Consider the following 18,069-nt stretch of genomic DNA (forward strand, 5'->3'; position numbering starts at 1 on the left):
CACACACACACACACACACACACACACACACACACACACACCCTGCACCCTGCATAAGAAATTTTCAGGAATGAAGGACCCAGAACTATCTGTGTGCCCACTGTTGGCGAAGAGAGTCTCTAGGATGGCTGTACTATACAGTAAGAAGTATCTAGCTGATCTGGAAGAGCCAGAGACAATATGGGGTCTAGAAGTCCTAGATTTTCCAGCCAGGCTGGAAAGTGAAAACAGACTGCCACAGCACTCTGCTCAAATGGTCATCCCAGGGCAAGGGGGGTTTTTTCTCACGAGATTTTGGAGTTAAGGGCCCATTACATTGGTTCCATATACTCTTTTTTTATTATTATTAAAAATTTCCACCTCCTCCCCTCCTCCCATCTCCCTCCCACTCCCCCCACTCCCTCTCCCCTTCCCTCTCCAGTCCTAAGAGCACCATATACTCTTCATAATGCCAGAAGTCAACAGCTAGGCCTGTTTGTCCAGCTAGATCAAGGAGCAGACACTAAAGATACAGAGAAAGTCAGTGGGAAAAGACTGCCAGCTTATTCAGGACTTTGCCTCTAAGTACAGAACACAGACAGAGAACTCTGGACCCTTAGCACACAAGTATGTGAGCATTAAAGGTTTTAATACAGGCTGGGAGAGGGTTATGAGCGACAGGAGGTTACAAACTGCATCCCTAGAAAATAAGGAGCCCATGTGACAATGATGACTTGTGATGAGGCACAGCCTTACACGTTTAGCTCCTACAGCACTGAGAGGGTAACTGAGAACGTGTTATGGCTTCAGAGCCTGGGAGTGGTGGTACCTAGTTCTGCCCACCTTCCATTCCAGGGCATCATCTGAGGATCTGCATGTGGGCTCCTAGAAAAGCAAGCTCTGTGCTTTGTTGGGTTAACCTTCTGCAGCAATGCTGGGAATTGTTTGTTTTCTCTAGCGCTGCCAAAGAGCCCCTGGCAAGGAGACTAAGTGGGTTTCATTGAAAAGATACTTTTCCTCCCCAAGCCGATAAACAAGGCCACTGCAGGGAAACCAACTTCCTCAGTCAGGCACTCTGCAGCAGCCCATCCCTGGCCAAGGAAAACAAATGCATAAACATTTCAAGGAGATATAGGAAGCATTTCTACTGGGAACCTGCTGTGAATGGCCACTAAAGTTTACACAGCAAGCCCCAAGGGAGCCCGGTGCAGGACACAGCCATCCCCGCCCTCCCATTCTCCTATGGCATGGTTGACTCCTCCCTGTCGCTCCAAAGATCTGCAGTTGGGACACAGCGTGTGCCCTATCCAGAGGAACACAAGACAAGCTCTGTAGTTGTTTCCACCAAATCCCCAGTTCCCTAAAGGAGGGGTCTTCTTACAGCAGAGGACATAGCCATAGAACAGCAAGGCTCCTAAACCCCATGGGGACACACGGAGGCCAAAGATGGGCTGCCATGAAGCATCTAGGACTCCTGTAAGCCTCTCTTGATCCTTGTGTGTGAGCACCCACCTCTGCATGGTCCCTGAGCTGGGGTGAACTCACCTGCAGGCTTTATCATTATTTTTTGGTCCCTGGATAGCCATACGACAGGGACTTTGAGGGCTGGAGCTTTGTCCCTAGGTCCCTCTGGTGACCTGCTGCGAGTGGCCCTAGATCCTGGCTTTGATCCAGATACTCCAGCCTGTAGTTCTTCCCCAGCCTCCACTGCTGCCGTATCACACTCCCTGATGAAAACCACGGAATATCCACCAGCGTAGCAAGCAAAGCTCAGAGCATACCGTTTTCCCAACCAACCTCCCTCCTTATTCTGCAATGTGAGTCTTTCAAATCCCTGCCCAGTCACATGGGCAGTCGGTTCTCCCCATGACCACAGGGAAGTCCACACTTGATCCCTCTGCTTGTCCCCATCTCCTTTGCTCACACGTGTGGCCAAAAAGTCACTCCCTGGGTACCTTTCTACCTGCACCCATTCCAGCCTCCTCTAGGCCCACCCCATCCTCATGTGACCTCACAGGAGAATCAGGTCTTCCCTGGCTAGGGCTTTCTAGGGCTTAGGCTGCTCTTGGACAGCAGGCTATGTAGCTTGTATCTTAGACTATGCTGTTCCTATGAAAAACAGAGAGACCAGGGGTCATGACAAGGATATCCCTGAGACAAAGGACAGGGCTTGTCCTCAGATCTTGGCTAGGAGATACTTTGCCCATGGGGGGGGGGCTCCACCTCCCTGCCCCACCTTAACTACAATGAGAACAGACCTGTGCTCCCCTCACACCAACCAATGAACCACACAGTCTTGGCCCTGGTCACAAACTTGACTTTTGCTTTATGAAAGCTGTAGGAACAAGTGTCCAGAGTCCCCAAGGCCAGCCACACCAGAGGCCTTGGAGAGAGGGCTATCCAGGAAGGATGCAGACAAAAGGCAGAGTCTTCAGTGTCCTTTCCTGTCATTGGCAGTCACAGCTGCGTCAGCAGTGCACCAGGCCCTACCACAGCCCTTCATGGAAGAATCTGGAAGACTGCATGACACTGTGGGCATGCAAACTCAGGCAGGGTGACTCCTCTAAGAGACTTGGCCCTATGACCTGTGGTCCAGAGGTCATCCCAGTGATGAGTGATGAAGCCAGAAAGCTTGATGTATCCAAGGGTCACAGGATGGGATCGGAGCCATTCCAGTTCACGGATGCTCCCTTCCATCTACGAGGAAAGTGACAGGACAGTGTTAGAGCTGCAGGGGCCCAGGAAGAAGGCTTTCGAACTCCAGCCTGCCCACTAGCCTTCCACACTCTCACCCAGCTTAACACCCATACAGCATGCAGAACGGACAGATACCCAGGACCCTGGTAACTAGAAGAAGACAGGGGTGACAGGCAGCTTGTCCATTTGTGCCGCAGCTGACTGTGCTTGGTGCTGGCACCAAGTAAATCTGGACCTGACAATGGCCGCTCAGGGGTACCTGTTAGGATCAGGGAAACAGATATTCTGGGGTGTCTGGGGTTCAAGAGAGGAGCCAGAAGGCAGTGAAACATGAAACGATGCAGAGGGGGCTGGAGAACTAAAAAATAGACCAGGACATTTCTTTCTGTGCCACAAGACCTACTGAGGGCTGTGAGTTCCACAGGAACAAGATGGGTTTTGAAAATTGATTTATAAGAAGAACTAAGTAGATAAATGGTAGTACCTCTGATCCAACAGGACAGTGATTGTAGGTAAGACCAGGGAATTTCCTAACACTTTGATTCTAATCAAAAGTTGATTTTCCAAACAATTGATTGGAATCATATTTATATTTATATATAGAATCTATGCAAATCTTCCATCAGGGGTAGTCTGCATCCTAAGACAACACGAATAGAATATGGAAGCTTCCAGACAGCACAACAGGGCAGAGCAGGAGACTGGGGCTTAACATTGTTTCACAGTGTATGAAGTTTAATAAGAGGTAACCAACACCATGTTTTCAAATCCAGAGGTCAAGTCAAAATCCAACTGCCACAGGCAAGGGAAAAACAGAACTGTACTTGTTTTAACTCAGCAACTCTCTGGGAAAGCCCAAATCCCCAAGAAAGGAACTTCAGCAGTTTGGATGCTCACCTTACTAGACCTGGATGGAGGTGGGAGGTCCTTGGACTTCCCACAGGTCAGGGAACCCTGATTGCTCTTGAGCTGATGAGGGAGGGGGACTTGATCGGGGGAGGGGGAGGGAAATGGGAGGCGGTGGCAGGGAGGAGGCAGAAATCCTTAATAAATAAATAAATTTAAAAAAATAAAATAAAACTATTCTTAACAGAGAGAGAGAGAGAGAGAGAGAGAGAGAGAGAGAGAGAGAGAGAGAGAGAGACACTTGGTCTTCTGGTCTACCATGACGTGAATATCCTCTGCCACATGGTCCTTCTACTAAAGCTGCTTTACCATGCATGCCCTCCTCACCCAGATGGACTGAACCACCAAAACCATGAAAAAATGAAATCTCTCTTCTAAGTTGTTCCTTTTGTGTATGGTGGTCACAGCACTATAAACACAACTAACACACTGGTTTCTCACCCACAGATTCAACCACCTGTACATCAAGAAACAGCACAACAAAAACACACCCCACAAGCCAAGAAACTAACCTGTACTAAACATGTAAACCTGACTTTCCTTGTCACTGTTCTGTAATAATATTATAACGTGATTACATATTAGATATTATAAGTATCCAGAGACTACATTTTACATATTAGATATTACATATTAGCTATTATAAGTACCCAGAGACTACTATTATAAGTATATTACATATTAGATATTATAAGTATTTAGAGACTAAACTCTACAGAAATATATGTTAATACTAAGCTATTTTATAGAAGAGATTTAAGCATACTCAGATTTTTATATTCTCAGGTGGCTTTGAAACCTCCCCATTTCTATGGAGTGACAATTGAACGGCTCATCTTGAACCCGACGTTGCTCACCCTTATTAGCCCATCCACCAACTCATCTCCACTTCCGGCTTTGAAACCTCCCCATTTCTATGGAGTGACAATTGAACGGCTCATCTTGAACCCGACGTTGCTCACCCTTATTAGCCCATCCACCAACTCATCTCCACTTCCATCTGGGGAGGCTGCACTTTGTCCTCTCCAGCTCTCTGCACTGCTGCCCCAGAATCTCTAGTTTTCAGGCTGAAAATTACACTGTTCCAGCGGTAGTGGAATTCACACCCACTCTGTCTTCTAACTCACTTTCCTGCAGGTTATAAGCAGCTTCTTGACAGAGTTATAAACTGCATTTCCCCTGCTTCATATTTTCTGTTTTATATCATTCCATTTCCCATCAAAGAAGCAAGCAGATTTCTTGTCATTTGGGAAAACACAAAAAACAAATCTTAGTTGTAGTTCTGTGCGACAGAAGTTGCCCACAGTCACACAGGAATAATTAACAACACACTCTAGCCCCACCAGGGCACAACAGGGACAAGAGAAACTTCCCAAACCACCGAGGATGCAAGAATGTCATGTGCAAGACAAAATGCTGCCCTAATGTGCACCCTAGTCAATGTTCCAGAACAATAAGAACAGTCTACTTAAAAGGCGAGGAAAATCAGCTTAGACATAAATATTAATTTGAGGGACTGCTCCCAAAATTCTGTGTTCTCTTTGGTGTCATTTGGTGGCACCCAGCAATGCTGAAAGACCTCACCTCCTAGGGCCACGAGCTTTCTGGCAGTTGATCCATCATTGCCTGCAGGAGAGGCATTTGGTTCTGTTTTGGTCACAGTACTCAGAACCAACTTCAAAAGGAGGTCTTTCAAACACCAGCGCTGGCAGAATCACCTTCCTAAGATCTGGCCTATCCCGTGTTTGGAAGCAAATGCCAAATGCACATTCAGCATTGCCTGCATCATTCCTAATGTGAGAACCCCAAGTCGGTCTCTTAGTCTACTAGGTGTGGGAGAAGTGGGTGACTCAGTGATCTCTGCTGCTCTAGACAGCTTCCTGAGCCTTTTGTATGTCAGGTGGAGCCAAGGGACTCTTATCAGGTTTGTTTACTTAGACAGAACACACCCCACTTTGATGGAAGGCATCTACATTGTAGCCTTCCACTGTTCCACTGTCTGAGTGGCAGACATGGCCACCGTACTGGTAGGCAACTCAACAGAACTTGGAGAAACTGGCTGCAACATGAGGAGTCTTCTGTTGGTAAGATTTGGGGGATTGGAATCTCATGAAGTCCCGGGGAAGCAGCATAGGTCTATGAGCAGGGAAAATGTCCCTTGCTATGACGGGCAGGTGTGGGTGGAGAGGGGCTGGTCCAGGTTCTGGAAGGCAGGCTCATCTACTGCAGACACTGAGTGAGTAAGCAGCAGTTCAGTGATCTGTAACAATATAATGCTATTTGAAATGTTTACTTATCTCTTCCTGATCATCTTTGCAGTTCTGAAAAGTGCACCATTAAAAAAAAAAAAAACCTCTTACTCTTCTACTAAGATTTGTATATACACATCAAAGTCTTAGGTACCAAGACCACATCTTAGAGGCCTGAAGAGATGGCTCAGCAGCCGAGAACACTGGCTGCTCTTCTGGAGGTCCACGGTTCAATTTCCAGCACTCACATGGTAGCTCACAACTGTCTATCTAGAACTGCAGCCCCATGGAATCTGATGCCTTCTTGTGTACAGATGGACATGTAGACAAAACACCCACATACATAAAATAAATAAATCTTTAAAAAAAAACCCAAACACACATCTTCTGTACAGATTCCTAAACGGTGACAGAAAGGAGGCACAACGAAGAGTGACAGCTCAACCCTCAGCCTGGTTCCTGGGGTCTAGACTGCCATCCTCTTCATATCCACTCAATCCCCAGACTCTACCTTCCCATGAGCTCCGGACAGACAAAATGGGATTTGTCTTCAGTGCGGGGTGGGCTGTACTCACCCATCACTGAACAACATCTGTGTCACAGCAGCCCCACTGGCACACTGCTAGATCTATGGCTGGTTTTGAAGTCACTCACAAGGAAACCAGCCCTCCCATCCCAGCCAGGAGCAAAGGCAGTGGAGAGAAGCACTTTGCTGTGGTATGAGAAATCAGAGCGTCTGAAACCCAGCAAGTTCTGAGCAGGACCGTGGCTCTGCATGGTCTGGAGGAAGAAGAGCTTTGCCAATGCAGCAGCAACAAGGAAGGACTGCAGGGACGTGACCGGTGAGATGGAGAGGTGCCTGAATGTGCCGCGGGAGTCAATGGCACTGTCACCAGCAGTAACTGGGGAGGCAGGCAGACAGTACACTTCAAAGTGCCTTGGCACTGGATAATTCTGGTGTGGGAGCTGTTCTGCTCACGGTGGGACATTTCGTGCCCTTTCCCTGACTGTAATTGCCCAAAGTATTTCAAGGCTGCCAAAGTCAACAGTAACATCACAGAGAGGGCTATGGCATGCAAATACCACCACCCCAACCCCAGGGCAATCAGTGCCCCACAGTGGGCTCCAGCCTGAACTGATTCAGACCACTGCTGAACCTGATGGGCTTCATGTGGGAAAAGAGCCCATGTGGGGCAGCAGCAAAAAGTGGGCAGGCCTGGTTTCAATGTTCCAGACTGCTGAAGATGCACCCAGGGGTCCTTTTGCTGACCTTGATCTTCCAGACAGCTTGTGCTCAAGTTTCTGTTCCTTGGGCCATTCCAAATTAGAAATAGTTCTAGAGCCAGCCCTGTGTGCTCCCTGGCACCCATGGCCTTGGCCCACCCAACCTTCTCGAGGCTCAGATCCAGCCCCCTTGCAGAAGAGAGCTGACTTGATGGTGGCTCTCAGCCCTTGTGCTAGGCTCAGGAAGGGCTGATATCGCCTGTCACCCAGAGTTCTGTGGTATAGGGACACTCCTCCACCCCAGCTCTCCTCTTGCACATCTGCCCTGGAGCCTACTGCCCCAACCCCAGACTCTTTACATGACTCCACACTGCCGTTCTACAGTGACCCCCACGCCTTCTCCCCCACCCCATCCTTCTCCAGCCTGCCTTTCCCCACATGTCCAGAGCCCCTTGTAAAGGTCAGAGAATACTCCCGTGGGTTCTACTTTCTGTCTCACGGCAGCTTGGGAAAGAGGCAATGATACCTGATTGACAGATGGGCAGAAATGAGTTCAGGGAGACAAACCATAAGATGTGATGAGCCAGGGCAGAGTGGGAATACGTGGACAGCAGCACACCAAAAGAGTGTGTTGGAGAGTGTGTTGGACACAGACGGTGGGATGCCAAGGAGAGGTCCTTCTGTGGTTAAGGGGCACTGTGAATAGGGATCCCAGGCAAGGGCATCAATAGGAGGAAATGGGGTACATAGATGGATAGAGCATTCCTGAGGGAGGCTGGTGCCCTTCCAGGCCCCAGAGACAGACACTGACTCTAGCTGGAACCAGTTTTCATCTCTTGTCTGAGAGTCCAAACAGAAACATCTGGGCCCTAGCTCCAGGCCCGGTTATGAGTTCTTTCCTCTCCTCTCTGGCCTGTTGACAACTGTTTGATTTTTCTCTCACTCCAGTGAGGATGGAGGCCTGGGAGAGGTCAGTGCGTGCTGTTAGAAATGACCTCCAAAGAGTCTGATTTGGCTGATGTCATTTCAGAACAACAGGGGGAGGAGCAAGAGATGGATGACACAAGACATGCCTGACACTGTGTAGGTTACAAGAGACCCCGTGGGGCTGACGCGTGCATCGTACCGAAGAGCAGGGGTAGCACAGAGCCCTAGTGATGTTTCCAATTAGGGTGCCGTTCTCTGAAGGCAAAACCCAGAGTCTGGGCTTGTGTAATGCCTCCGTGACAACAAAGCCAGGTGGCAGGAAATCACACTGTCCGCTCAGTGACCTACCACTGGGCTGGGACAGTGAGAGTCTAAGCTGCTGGTGACTCAAAGTGGCTGGGTAGACCTCCATGTGGGAAACCTGCACCTCCCCATCTATAAAAGAAAGGGCTAGATTGAGGGGTGTCTTGGCACCCCTCTGTGGACTAAGTCCATTGCCAGATGGCCAGATATGCAGTAGGAACATCCTATAGGGTGGGTCATAATTCCTGCAGGGCCCTAAGGCTGGGCTTAAGGATAAGAGGCCATCTTCCCCTGGATTTGATCAGGGCTGATTCTGAACTTGACTTCCACTTGATTTAACTCCCTGAGAGTGGGAACTAATTCTTATCCTGCTATTTCTTCTAAATAATCAAGAACAGAGCTTCCCTGAGAGTTGGCACAATGAAAAGGAAATTGCACCTACCCACTAGGGGCGGTAGCTAGCCACTCTTTTCATACATGGACAGCACCTACCCACTAGGTGTGCCAGCTAGTCACTCTTCTCATACATGGACGACACCTACCCACTAGGTGCGTTAGCTAGCCACTGTTCTCACACATGGACGGCATGTTTTGGAACATTTGGCTGCATCTCACCAGGTATTTAAAATGTGACTCTGGCTTGGAAGTGACCTGAGGATGGTCTATGGTACCATGTGTACCACACAGGTCTACAGGCAGCGGCATTTGCCACCTCACCGCAAACCCCATAGCCAAGACAATGCCAGCAGGTCCTCATAGTGACCTCAGAGGCCACTTTCCCAAGTTCCTCCTTTGAACTGTTTGAGAATCTGCAGCAAGAACAAAACACAAAGCCTTTGTAATCCAACCCCTTGGACTAGGATTCCTGGCCTGCTGTTTCCCATTACACTGGCATGTTATCTGATGAATGGAGGGGACAGGGACCCAACCACTGAACTCTTCACTCACCCACTCAGCCTTCTGGCAATAATTCTGGGAAAAACTCTGGAAAAGAGCTCCCAGGGTAACTGGCCAGGTAGACCCACCATGGCGAATGGAGAAAATGGAGAAAGTAGAGCAGGCAAAAACCTGGTGTTGGGAATAAAGTTCCCTGGCCTCTGGTTATCACTCATGCTTGGTACCTCCCTTTGTAGCTGACTCACTAAGGCAGGTTCACAAAGCAGATGGACACAGATAGGACCCATTATTAATCAGCACTTCTCAAAAGTAGTCTTAGGGCCTAGAGAGACGGTTCCACAGCTAAGAGTGCTTGCTGAGCAATAATGGGGGTCAGAGTTCAAATCCCAACACCAGACAATAAGCCAGATGCCCCATATATGTCTGTAACTCCAGCTGCAATGGGAGTATTGCTCTAGACTATCCAAGAAAACACGAGCCCCAAGTTCAACAAGAGACCCCGCCTTAAAGAAATTTGGTGGGGGGAGGATACCTGCTATCTTCTTCTTGGCCTCCAAAGTATGCACAAGTATGCATGGGTGTATACACGTGCACACTCACGTACGCACGCACGCACGTATACACACAAACACCGAAACACAAAGAACAAATGACTACTTTCTTAAGTGGTTCTAGGGCTGTAGCACCAGTAGCAGTTAGGGACTACACTGAAGTTCACCTCCTCAGGCCTCTCCACAGAGGTCCTGTGAGGCTTGGAGATTCCAGTTCTAGCATTTTCTTCAAAGGAAGCTGACGACTAGAAGTCTAAGGACCTAAGTTCTGGGGCAAGACTTTCCAGTGAGTAATCCAGAATTCACATGGGCTTCCCCTAGCCTTCCTGGGGCTCCATGGGATCTAGGATGCCCAAAGTCCATAGACCTGATGTCCCTATCCCTGTATGCTATACAAATGATATTTATCTCCATGACAAACACTGGAAAACACTTCTGAAGACGTCAGGGCTATGCCCAGGGCAGGGAGTAGAAGTGAAGGCAGGAAAGCCAGGCACCACTCCCCAACTCAAGCTGCTCTCCCGCTCCCCTCACTAGGGATCATTGGGGTAGACTGGGTTAGGGATTGTCCCATGAGACCAAGGAACCAACAGAAGAGATCCAAACCCACCCTCCATGACTCTGAACTGAGTTCCATGCCAGCTGTCTCAGGGCAAGACAGGCCAAAACCCTGAGCCTTCCTCAAACAACTGCCCAAGAGATTGAGCTCAGGAAGCCCAGTCAAGGATGGGGACTGCTTGGCCAATCAGGAACTGTTTCCAAAAGCAGGCAATGAAGAGATTAAGGGGTACCACTGGTGGGAGGGGTACAATGAGAAAGTCAAAAGCAGACATCAAGGAGCATCCCAGTGGTCTGGGAGGGGAGAGGCTGTGCCTAGGGGGTAGTTGGGGCCCTTTTTCTTCAGAAAAGTCACCCTGTGGCCCCCTTTACTAGCCTGGACCAAGAGCCAAGGCCAGTGTCACCTCCTTTCCCCTTCAAAGCCCTTCACTCATCACCTTGAATGAGTGGCCCTTTGTACTTGAAAGGACAGCGACCTGCCTGTGTCCCAATTCTCTGATGAAAACAGTCAGCCTCTGACCCTACAGGAATGCTATATCCCTGTGGGGCAGGGCAGGGAACTGGCACAATGGGGATATGCCTGTGACCCTCCCACTTCCTCTTCCTGATGCTTCCATGGTGCCAAGGCAGTCCCTGCTCTCTTCCTCAGTACCATTCAAAGGCTTGCGTGCAACGGGCAGCACGCCTAGACTCCAGGTATGCCATATGTATCTCAGGTGGTCAAAATCACAAGGCCAGGCTGTGGCTCTGGCCCTAGCCACTTCGCTTTCGGGGAAAGATTCCTTTTGAGACAGCACCAGCTATGAGCACCAAGTATGATGACAGTGAAAGCTAACGCTAAACGTCATCCATGCTGGTCTCCAACCTACCACTGTCCACCTTACAGATGACCAAGTAAGTCAGATAATGAGGCCCAGTGTATCACAGCTAGCCTGCAGCCTTGCTCCAGAACTCATCTCAAAACCACTGTAACATACACTACATGCCTGGAAAAGCAACCAGAACCTTGTCTCCCTCCCAAGATGCTGCTGACTGTTTCCCTAGGGTGCACTGAGCTCTCCCAGTCATCACTTCAGACTTTGAGACGAGCTGGCCAAGTGAGCCAGGGGCTTCTACCAGTGACAGCCCGCAGGCTCTGCAGAGCACAGCCCCAACCTGGAGTCCAACAAAATGCTTAGCAAGAAGGGGATGGGCTTTTCCCAACTCTAGCCTGGGCTGCAACTGTCCCTGAATGCAGAGTCTGGATGAGGTGTCAAGGACCTACCCAGTGCCTCGGAGACAGAGACATCTCTGTTCAGTGTTCAGACTGGCTATACCACACAGGGGTTAGGCAGGTACTGCTGTTGTGGGCAGCTACCCCACACAACGTTGTGGCCATCCCATTCCCGCCCACCTACACCTGACCATCTATGCCCTCTTCTAATTCTTTTTCATTCTGCAGCTCCTGCAAAGTCAGAAAACTCAGGGACATCTCTGCTCAGTGTTCAGACTGGTTATACCACACAGGGGTTAAGCAGGTTGCAGGCAGCCACCCCACACCACAACGTGGCCATCCCACTCCCTCCCACCGCACCTACTTACTTGGTTCTGATACAGAGCTCAAGGGGCGGGACAAGGTCTCTGCAGTTGTCCTCTGGGGTGGTCTTGGTGGTATCTAGGGAGGAGGGAGAGAAAAGCCCTCGCATCATCTCAGGATATGCACTCCTCCTAAGGCCAATGCAGGCAACTCCAGGGAGCCAGCCCAATCCTTTGAGCATCATGCTCTCAGCTCCAGCTTAGCTGGATCTTCCCTCCTTCTTGGTCATTGATTCTTACCTAGACAGTGCACTGGCCTCTCATCTCCAGCCTCTAGCAAACCCATGCCCTACTTTTGTAACCGCAATACTCTTTCCTAAGAACACATGTGGTCTCATTATTCCTCTACTCTAAAACCTCCCATGACTCCCTACTTCCTTAAAAGCCAATCCAAACCTATCAGCAAAGCTCAAAGGACACTTGTATATGGTCTTAACTTCACCTTCTGCCCTTAGTACATGAAGTGTTCAAGGCCCATCCATGCCTCTCTCTTGCAGGCTGGACAGCCTAGTATCACTCTCTGACCCCCATGAGTATCCCAAGAAAGGATGTGAAGGCTGGTTCTGGAGCAGCCTGGATGCTCCCTGAAGAGATGGGTCAGGGTGTCTTACCCACAGTCAGCCGAATCTCCTCCTGCTGGTTGGCCAAGCCATCGTAGTAATACAAGTCAAAGAGCCGCTCCGCCCTCCAGTCAGACAGGAGTTCTGGCTGTAGGCTGAAGAGGATGCTGAAGTGGCTCTCGCTGCACACCACCCAGATGGGGAACCTCGGAGTCTTCAGGAAGCAGCCAACCTGAAGGAGGGGAAGACCTGATGCACTGTGCTGACTGGTCAAGGTGAAGCTGACTTCCCAGAAACCCTTGGTGTGGCGCTAGGAATCCCTCCTGCTGCCCAGACACACCTTCTAGAGCTGGCTCCCTCACAAGGATTACAGGGAATTCACACGCAGCATTGGTTCCAGGTGGCGTCCACGCCACAGCCCACCATCCTCTAACCCACTCTTCTCCTCCCACACCTCACTTGTGTCTGGCTCAGCCATGGCCTCCTGATTCTTGCTGCACTTCTCATTGTCACTCAGGTCCCCTATCCCTGGGCCTTCCCATTCTGTGTCCTTCCTTGGGAGAGCTGTACCACGCTAGTTGGTACATCCCTGCATCGTTCTGGTTCCCAGGGGCATGTCACTGAGCAACCGGTGCCTCAACCACAGCACCATAGTCCGTCTTTTGCCTGGGGACACCAACACATGCACCCCTACCAAGAGCCTCCCTAATGTGTAAACAAATGATTGAAAAATGAAGGCCCTCAGGACTAACACTGGACTTCACCCCCCTGGGGAACCAGGCAAGAGGGTATGAGTGAGCAGTCTATGGTGTCAGGTTGTACGTCTGAGAGATTCAGGTTGCAGTGGGCTGTTTGGTAAGTCTGGAGGCCAGGGCAGCACTGGAACACGGAGCAAAAAGTCTCTCTGCAAGTTCCCAGCCAGGGACTCTCATGGCTGGCTAAGGATGTGTGGGAACAAACCAGAGACCCCCAGCACACTGGCACAAGGCTTCCTCCAAAGAGATACCCTATTTCTGACCCCTTGTGCAGGCTACCCACTACCCGCTCTTCTATGAGTGCCTCAGGCAGCACCTCGCCGGCCCATGCTAGGCTATTCAGCTATGCTGAGCTGGTCCTGCCTAATCCACTGCCTCCCCCGGGAGATGAGAAATTTGCTGCTCAGTGTTTACAGCCTCTGTTGTGGATTAAGGAAAGAATGGAAGCTATTTTTCCAATGTGAAGAAGGGCATACTTGCTCTAGGACCCACCACAGAATCGTGAGGCAGCTCCCACCTCAGAGGTAATGCTGAAGGTACCTGGGACAGAGGGGCTGCATTAGGGAAGTCCTCCATGAAGGACTTTCCTATGAAAGTGAAGCACAGGAAGACCACGTTGACAAGGGCTGGCTGCTTTCTTAACTAAAATAAAGGCCCTCTTCGCTCAGGCAGCCCTGTGTGACACTCAGCCTAACTCTCTCTGCTCAGCTGTGTGTCACCCAAATGGACCGCAGGCTTGCTCGCATTTGGGCATGCCTGACTACTGCATAACCCGACTTAGCTTCCCTTCTGTGCTCCAAAGAGGCTGTTCGTCGGAGGCACAGCCGGGGACTGGATTCACTCACAACAGGCAGGGACGGAGCCTCAAGCCAGCCATTGGCAGGCCTGGGCACCATCAGCTCCTGAATTTTCCAAATGAGGGGCAGAGGGCAGCTTGCCATTTATAAACAACAGTCAAAAGATTAAGAACAAAACACTGCCCAGAGGGCTTACAAATGAGTGGACTCATTCACAAGCCTTTTCCACGAGCAGACATTTTCCAGGGAAACTTCCTTAGGGGTCTCAGGGAGCTGGGTGTGCCCTCTCCTGGGGGCCATGCTGTACCTTCACAAGCTGCTTTTATTTGTTTTTATCATTCTGAACTTTTAAACTTATTTTTAGTGTTAAGGAATAAACTCGGACGATTGTGGTAAAAAAAAAAAAATAATACCCTGCCACACTCCTAGCTCCTGAGATCTTATGCCGTTCAGATTTCTCCACATTGACAAGTATATACTGTGAGTTTTGACAATCACTGTATAAGTCAGTAAGAATGCCCTAACAATGACCTGTTTCTGAACATGCAAATGGGCAGCTTTTGAATCGTGCTAGAGGATGTAGTATATCTCAGGAGAATAGCTTCCAGAGCCAACGTTTTGAGGTCAAGGATTTGAGGTCTTTTAATTTGCTGTAGCAGGTCAAGCCTCCTTCCGTCATTTCTTGCGCCTTTCACGTCTCATTCTTATGGATCTGATAAACAAACTGTGCGGCTAACGCATTCGCAAGTCTTGATTGCTAGCGTGATATGAGTGATTTTTCATGTATTTATTTCCCAAATGACTGGTAGGCTTCTAGATTTTTATCAATGAACAACCAATTGCTACGACTCTCTTGGAGTTTTTGTTGTTTGGGTTAATTTTTCAGCTTTTGGTTTTGGGGGGTAGTTGTTTATATGTTGTTGTTGTTGTGAAACAGGGTTTCCACGTGTACCCCAGGCTAGCCTTAGCTTCTAGATCCTCCTGAGTGCTAGAATTACAGGCACATATCACAAGCCTAGGTCTCCTGTAATATTTTATATTGAGTAAACAAACCTCTTTCCATTAATTTGAAACCTAGGGACAGAAGGGAGGGGAGGTGGTATCAAGAGGATGAAGGCTGCCAGGCCCTACATGGTCATTAGGGGGAGAAGAGGTCAAGACCCAGCCTTGAGGACTTCTTGAGAGAAAGAGAAGGTGGTATCTAGAATTCCATCTGTAGTGGAATTGCCACGGGACAACACAAGAAAGTATCCATTCTCCACAGGGGACAATACTCCCTAGTTTGGCCAGCAAAAGGGCCGTGTCAGTTCAAGGAATCTATGAGAAAACAGCATTGGCTCCAAGTTTCTCCAACAGTAACTTCATTCTGAGTGAAGGGTGGTCTTGTCTTGACTATTTTCCCCATCATTTGCCCTCTACTGACCAAATCATAATATTTTATTTTTTTCACAGGAAGCCTGGACCATAGGAAGACATCAGGGACCATGGTTAGCCTGGAGTCTATGAAACTGGCCAAGCTCATCCTGTTCAGGCCATGGACTGTCAGGCTGGAGACAATTAGAGCCCCCAGGCTCTCAGGACTTCTCCTTGGCCACAGGGTCAAATTGCTGCTTTACTCCTGACAGCAACACAATCAGAAAGGAACTGTCCCCTTTCCTCTCCAGGCGGTTAGACCCCACACATCTGCATTCCATGAACTGGGGGTATCACTCAGGCATGGGGTCAGGAAGAGGTCCATGACATGGTCCATAAAGCAGCACAGCTAAACAAGAGGTCACATAGGAAGGGTGGAACAAAAATCCCGCCTCCCTCCCACTCTGCTAAGTCATTTAGCTAGCACACTGGGGGCCCCATAAAGTAAGTCCTGCTTCCTTAACTAGGCACCTCTTAGTGTCTGAGTAGTCTCAGTCTCGAAGAAGGCTCCCGTTGCCCCTCGGGACAGTACTCTCCTCAGTCACAGAACCGTGGTCCATATGAAGCCACTGAGATAGGTTCTGAGAAGGTCTGAAAGAAGCCGAGGCAACAGGTCTGATCAAGAGCAGCCCCACCAGACCATGGTGCTGTCACTAGGGCCCAATCAGCTTCACTTAAAGTCCAGGCCTTTGCAAGGTTTCTTTCTCAGCAGGAAAGGAGGCAGAGGGACCACACCTCAGCAAAGAGGCCAAATGAAGCTGTGTGGGCTGAACTGTGCCCCCCTCAAAGGGCATGCAAACCCAAGTGCCTCTGAATCAGACCTTCTCTGGAACTGGGGCTGCTGCGCATGCTATTGGTTAAAAAGAGGTCATCCCAGAGCAGTGTGCCCTGAAGCCTACTGAGGTGCTCAGAGACAAAGACACAGGGAGCAATCAGCCAAGTGGGACAGCAGAGGCAGGGCCTGGAGCGCTGCATCTATAAAGCGAGGAGAGCAAGGAGTGCTGGAATGCATCACCCGTCGGGGGAGGCAACCAGCACCACCCATCAGGGGAAGTGCCTGAAAAGATTCTCTCTGACGCCTTCAGAGGAAGCCCAGCCAGCTCACACCTTGGTCTTGACCTGCCAGGGTCTAGCACTGTGGAAGAGGCACCTCTGTTGTTTCACCACCTCATCTGTAGGATTTCATTGCAGCAGCCCAAAGTAAGTGATGCAAAGCCTAACATGCCAAGCTCCTGCCTCCGGAGATTGCCCTCCCTCAACACACTGCACACATGCATGCATATGAGTACAAACCACACACACACACCCCCCAGATGCAGCCACTCTGATGCACAGCCACATTAAAAACCCTTAAGAGTTCTTTTCAGCTATCCTTCCTGGACTCCAGAATCTGCCGTTTGAATCTGAAGTGTCTGTGGCACTGGCAGGGAAGTCGTACTTCTTCTAGTCTGCTCAGATTTGGGAACTAGAGACCAGCTTCCCTTCCTATCTCATGGGTCCAGGGAACTAGGCTTCTGGGGCTCCAGAGTGTGTGTGGGTACCTGGCAAACATTGTAGTGTTCAAAGAGAGATAAGAAACCGATGTCGCTGCGTGCCTCGATGCCTCGGAGAAGTGTGGTGTTCCCATCGCCTGAGTCTAGCTCCACTACATCATTGAAAACATTGGACACGGCTCTCCCGGTCAGGAGAAGATTGACGAGTTCCTGTTGATGAGAGAAGGGGAAGCTGTGTCAGATCTCTGAAATCAGCCTCGGGAGGGTGGAAGGGAGGCTGGGAACAAGGAGAAAAGGGCAGAGGAGGAGAGAGAGACCATGGAAGGCAAGAAGGAGAATGCAGAGTTGAGACAGTAGGGCCTTGATATTCCCACAGGCTCTGATGAGGGAAATCTACCAAAGGCTCCCAGGTTCCCATCAAAGCACCCTGAGGGACTCAGCCATCTATCTGCAAGCATCCCTTGACAGACTACACAGGAGCCTGTTCTGAGTCTCAGTACTAGGGAGATGTTTGAGTGGTTACAACACAGCTCTATGGGCCAGTTAGGGAGGTCGAGGATGTGTCTGTGCAACTGAAACCAAATGCAGGATATGAGAGGGACTATAAAAATATGTGCACAAAGTCTTCCCTGCTCCACAAAGACACGCAGTCACATAACCAAGTGAGAGCAGCTTTGTTGGCGAGTGACCTGTGGGAGGGTCTCGAAAGATCATGTCTTTAAAAACAAGCATTTTAATGTTTGAAATGACTTTAAATTCAATAGAAGTTGCAAATATAGTCCAGAGAGTTCCTGTGTTCCCTTTACCCAGCTTCCCTCTATGATAATATCTCACAGGACCCAGCACATCTCACGACCAGGAAGCCAGCCAGTCCTGCACACTACAGCACTAAAGAGGCGCCCCTGGTCTTACAGAGGTCTCAGGGGGATGGTAAGGAAAGCAGGACAGGGACAAGAGCGGAGGCAGGGAGGGAGCAAGAAGGTGGTGTTCAGCTTGCCCCAGATACTAGGTATCCAGCAGCCCTGTGGCCCTGTGGCTCACGCCACACACCCAGGTAGTCACCAGATGTGTGACCTCGGACCTGGAGGCAGTGTCAAGTGCAGTGTGGCATCTCTGGAGTCTCCATCTCTGTGATGACAGTGTACCACTGAGGTTGAACCCCCATGTCTCACCACTGGTTAGGAA

General features: G+C 49.8%; 1 protein-coding gene across 1 annotated transcript in view; it reads right to left on the reverse strand.

Annotated features, from left to right (window-relative positions):
- Positions 1-457: 457 nt before the first annotated feature.
- The window catches only part of Mindy4 (MINDY lysine 48 deubiquitinase 4), a 110,443-nt gene continuing 92,831 nt past the window's right edge, over positions 458-18,069 (reverse strand). The window contains exons 15-18 of the mRNA XM_005360806.3: positions 16,933-17,094; positions 12,478-12,658; positions 11,873-11,945; positions 458-2,676 (exon numbers count right to left, since the gene is read on the reverse strand). Of these exons, the coding sequence (XP_005360863.1) occupies positions 2,628-2,676; positions 11,873-11,945; positions 12,478-12,658; positions 16,933-17,094 (465 nt within the window). The 3' untranslated portion in view covers positions 458-2,627. The remainder of the gene's footprint in view (positions 2,677-11,872; positions 11,946-12,477; positions 12,659-16,932; positions 17,095-18,069) is intronic.

The sequence above is a fragment of the Microtus ochrogaster genome, linkage group LG3 (assembly GCF_000317375.1).
Source record: "Microtus ochrogaster isolate Prairie Vole_2 linkage group LG3, MicOch1.0, whole genome shotgun sequence".
Classification (NCBI taxonomy): Eukaryota; Metazoa; Chordata; class Mammalia; order Rodentia; family Cricetidae; genus Microtus; species Microtus ochrogaster.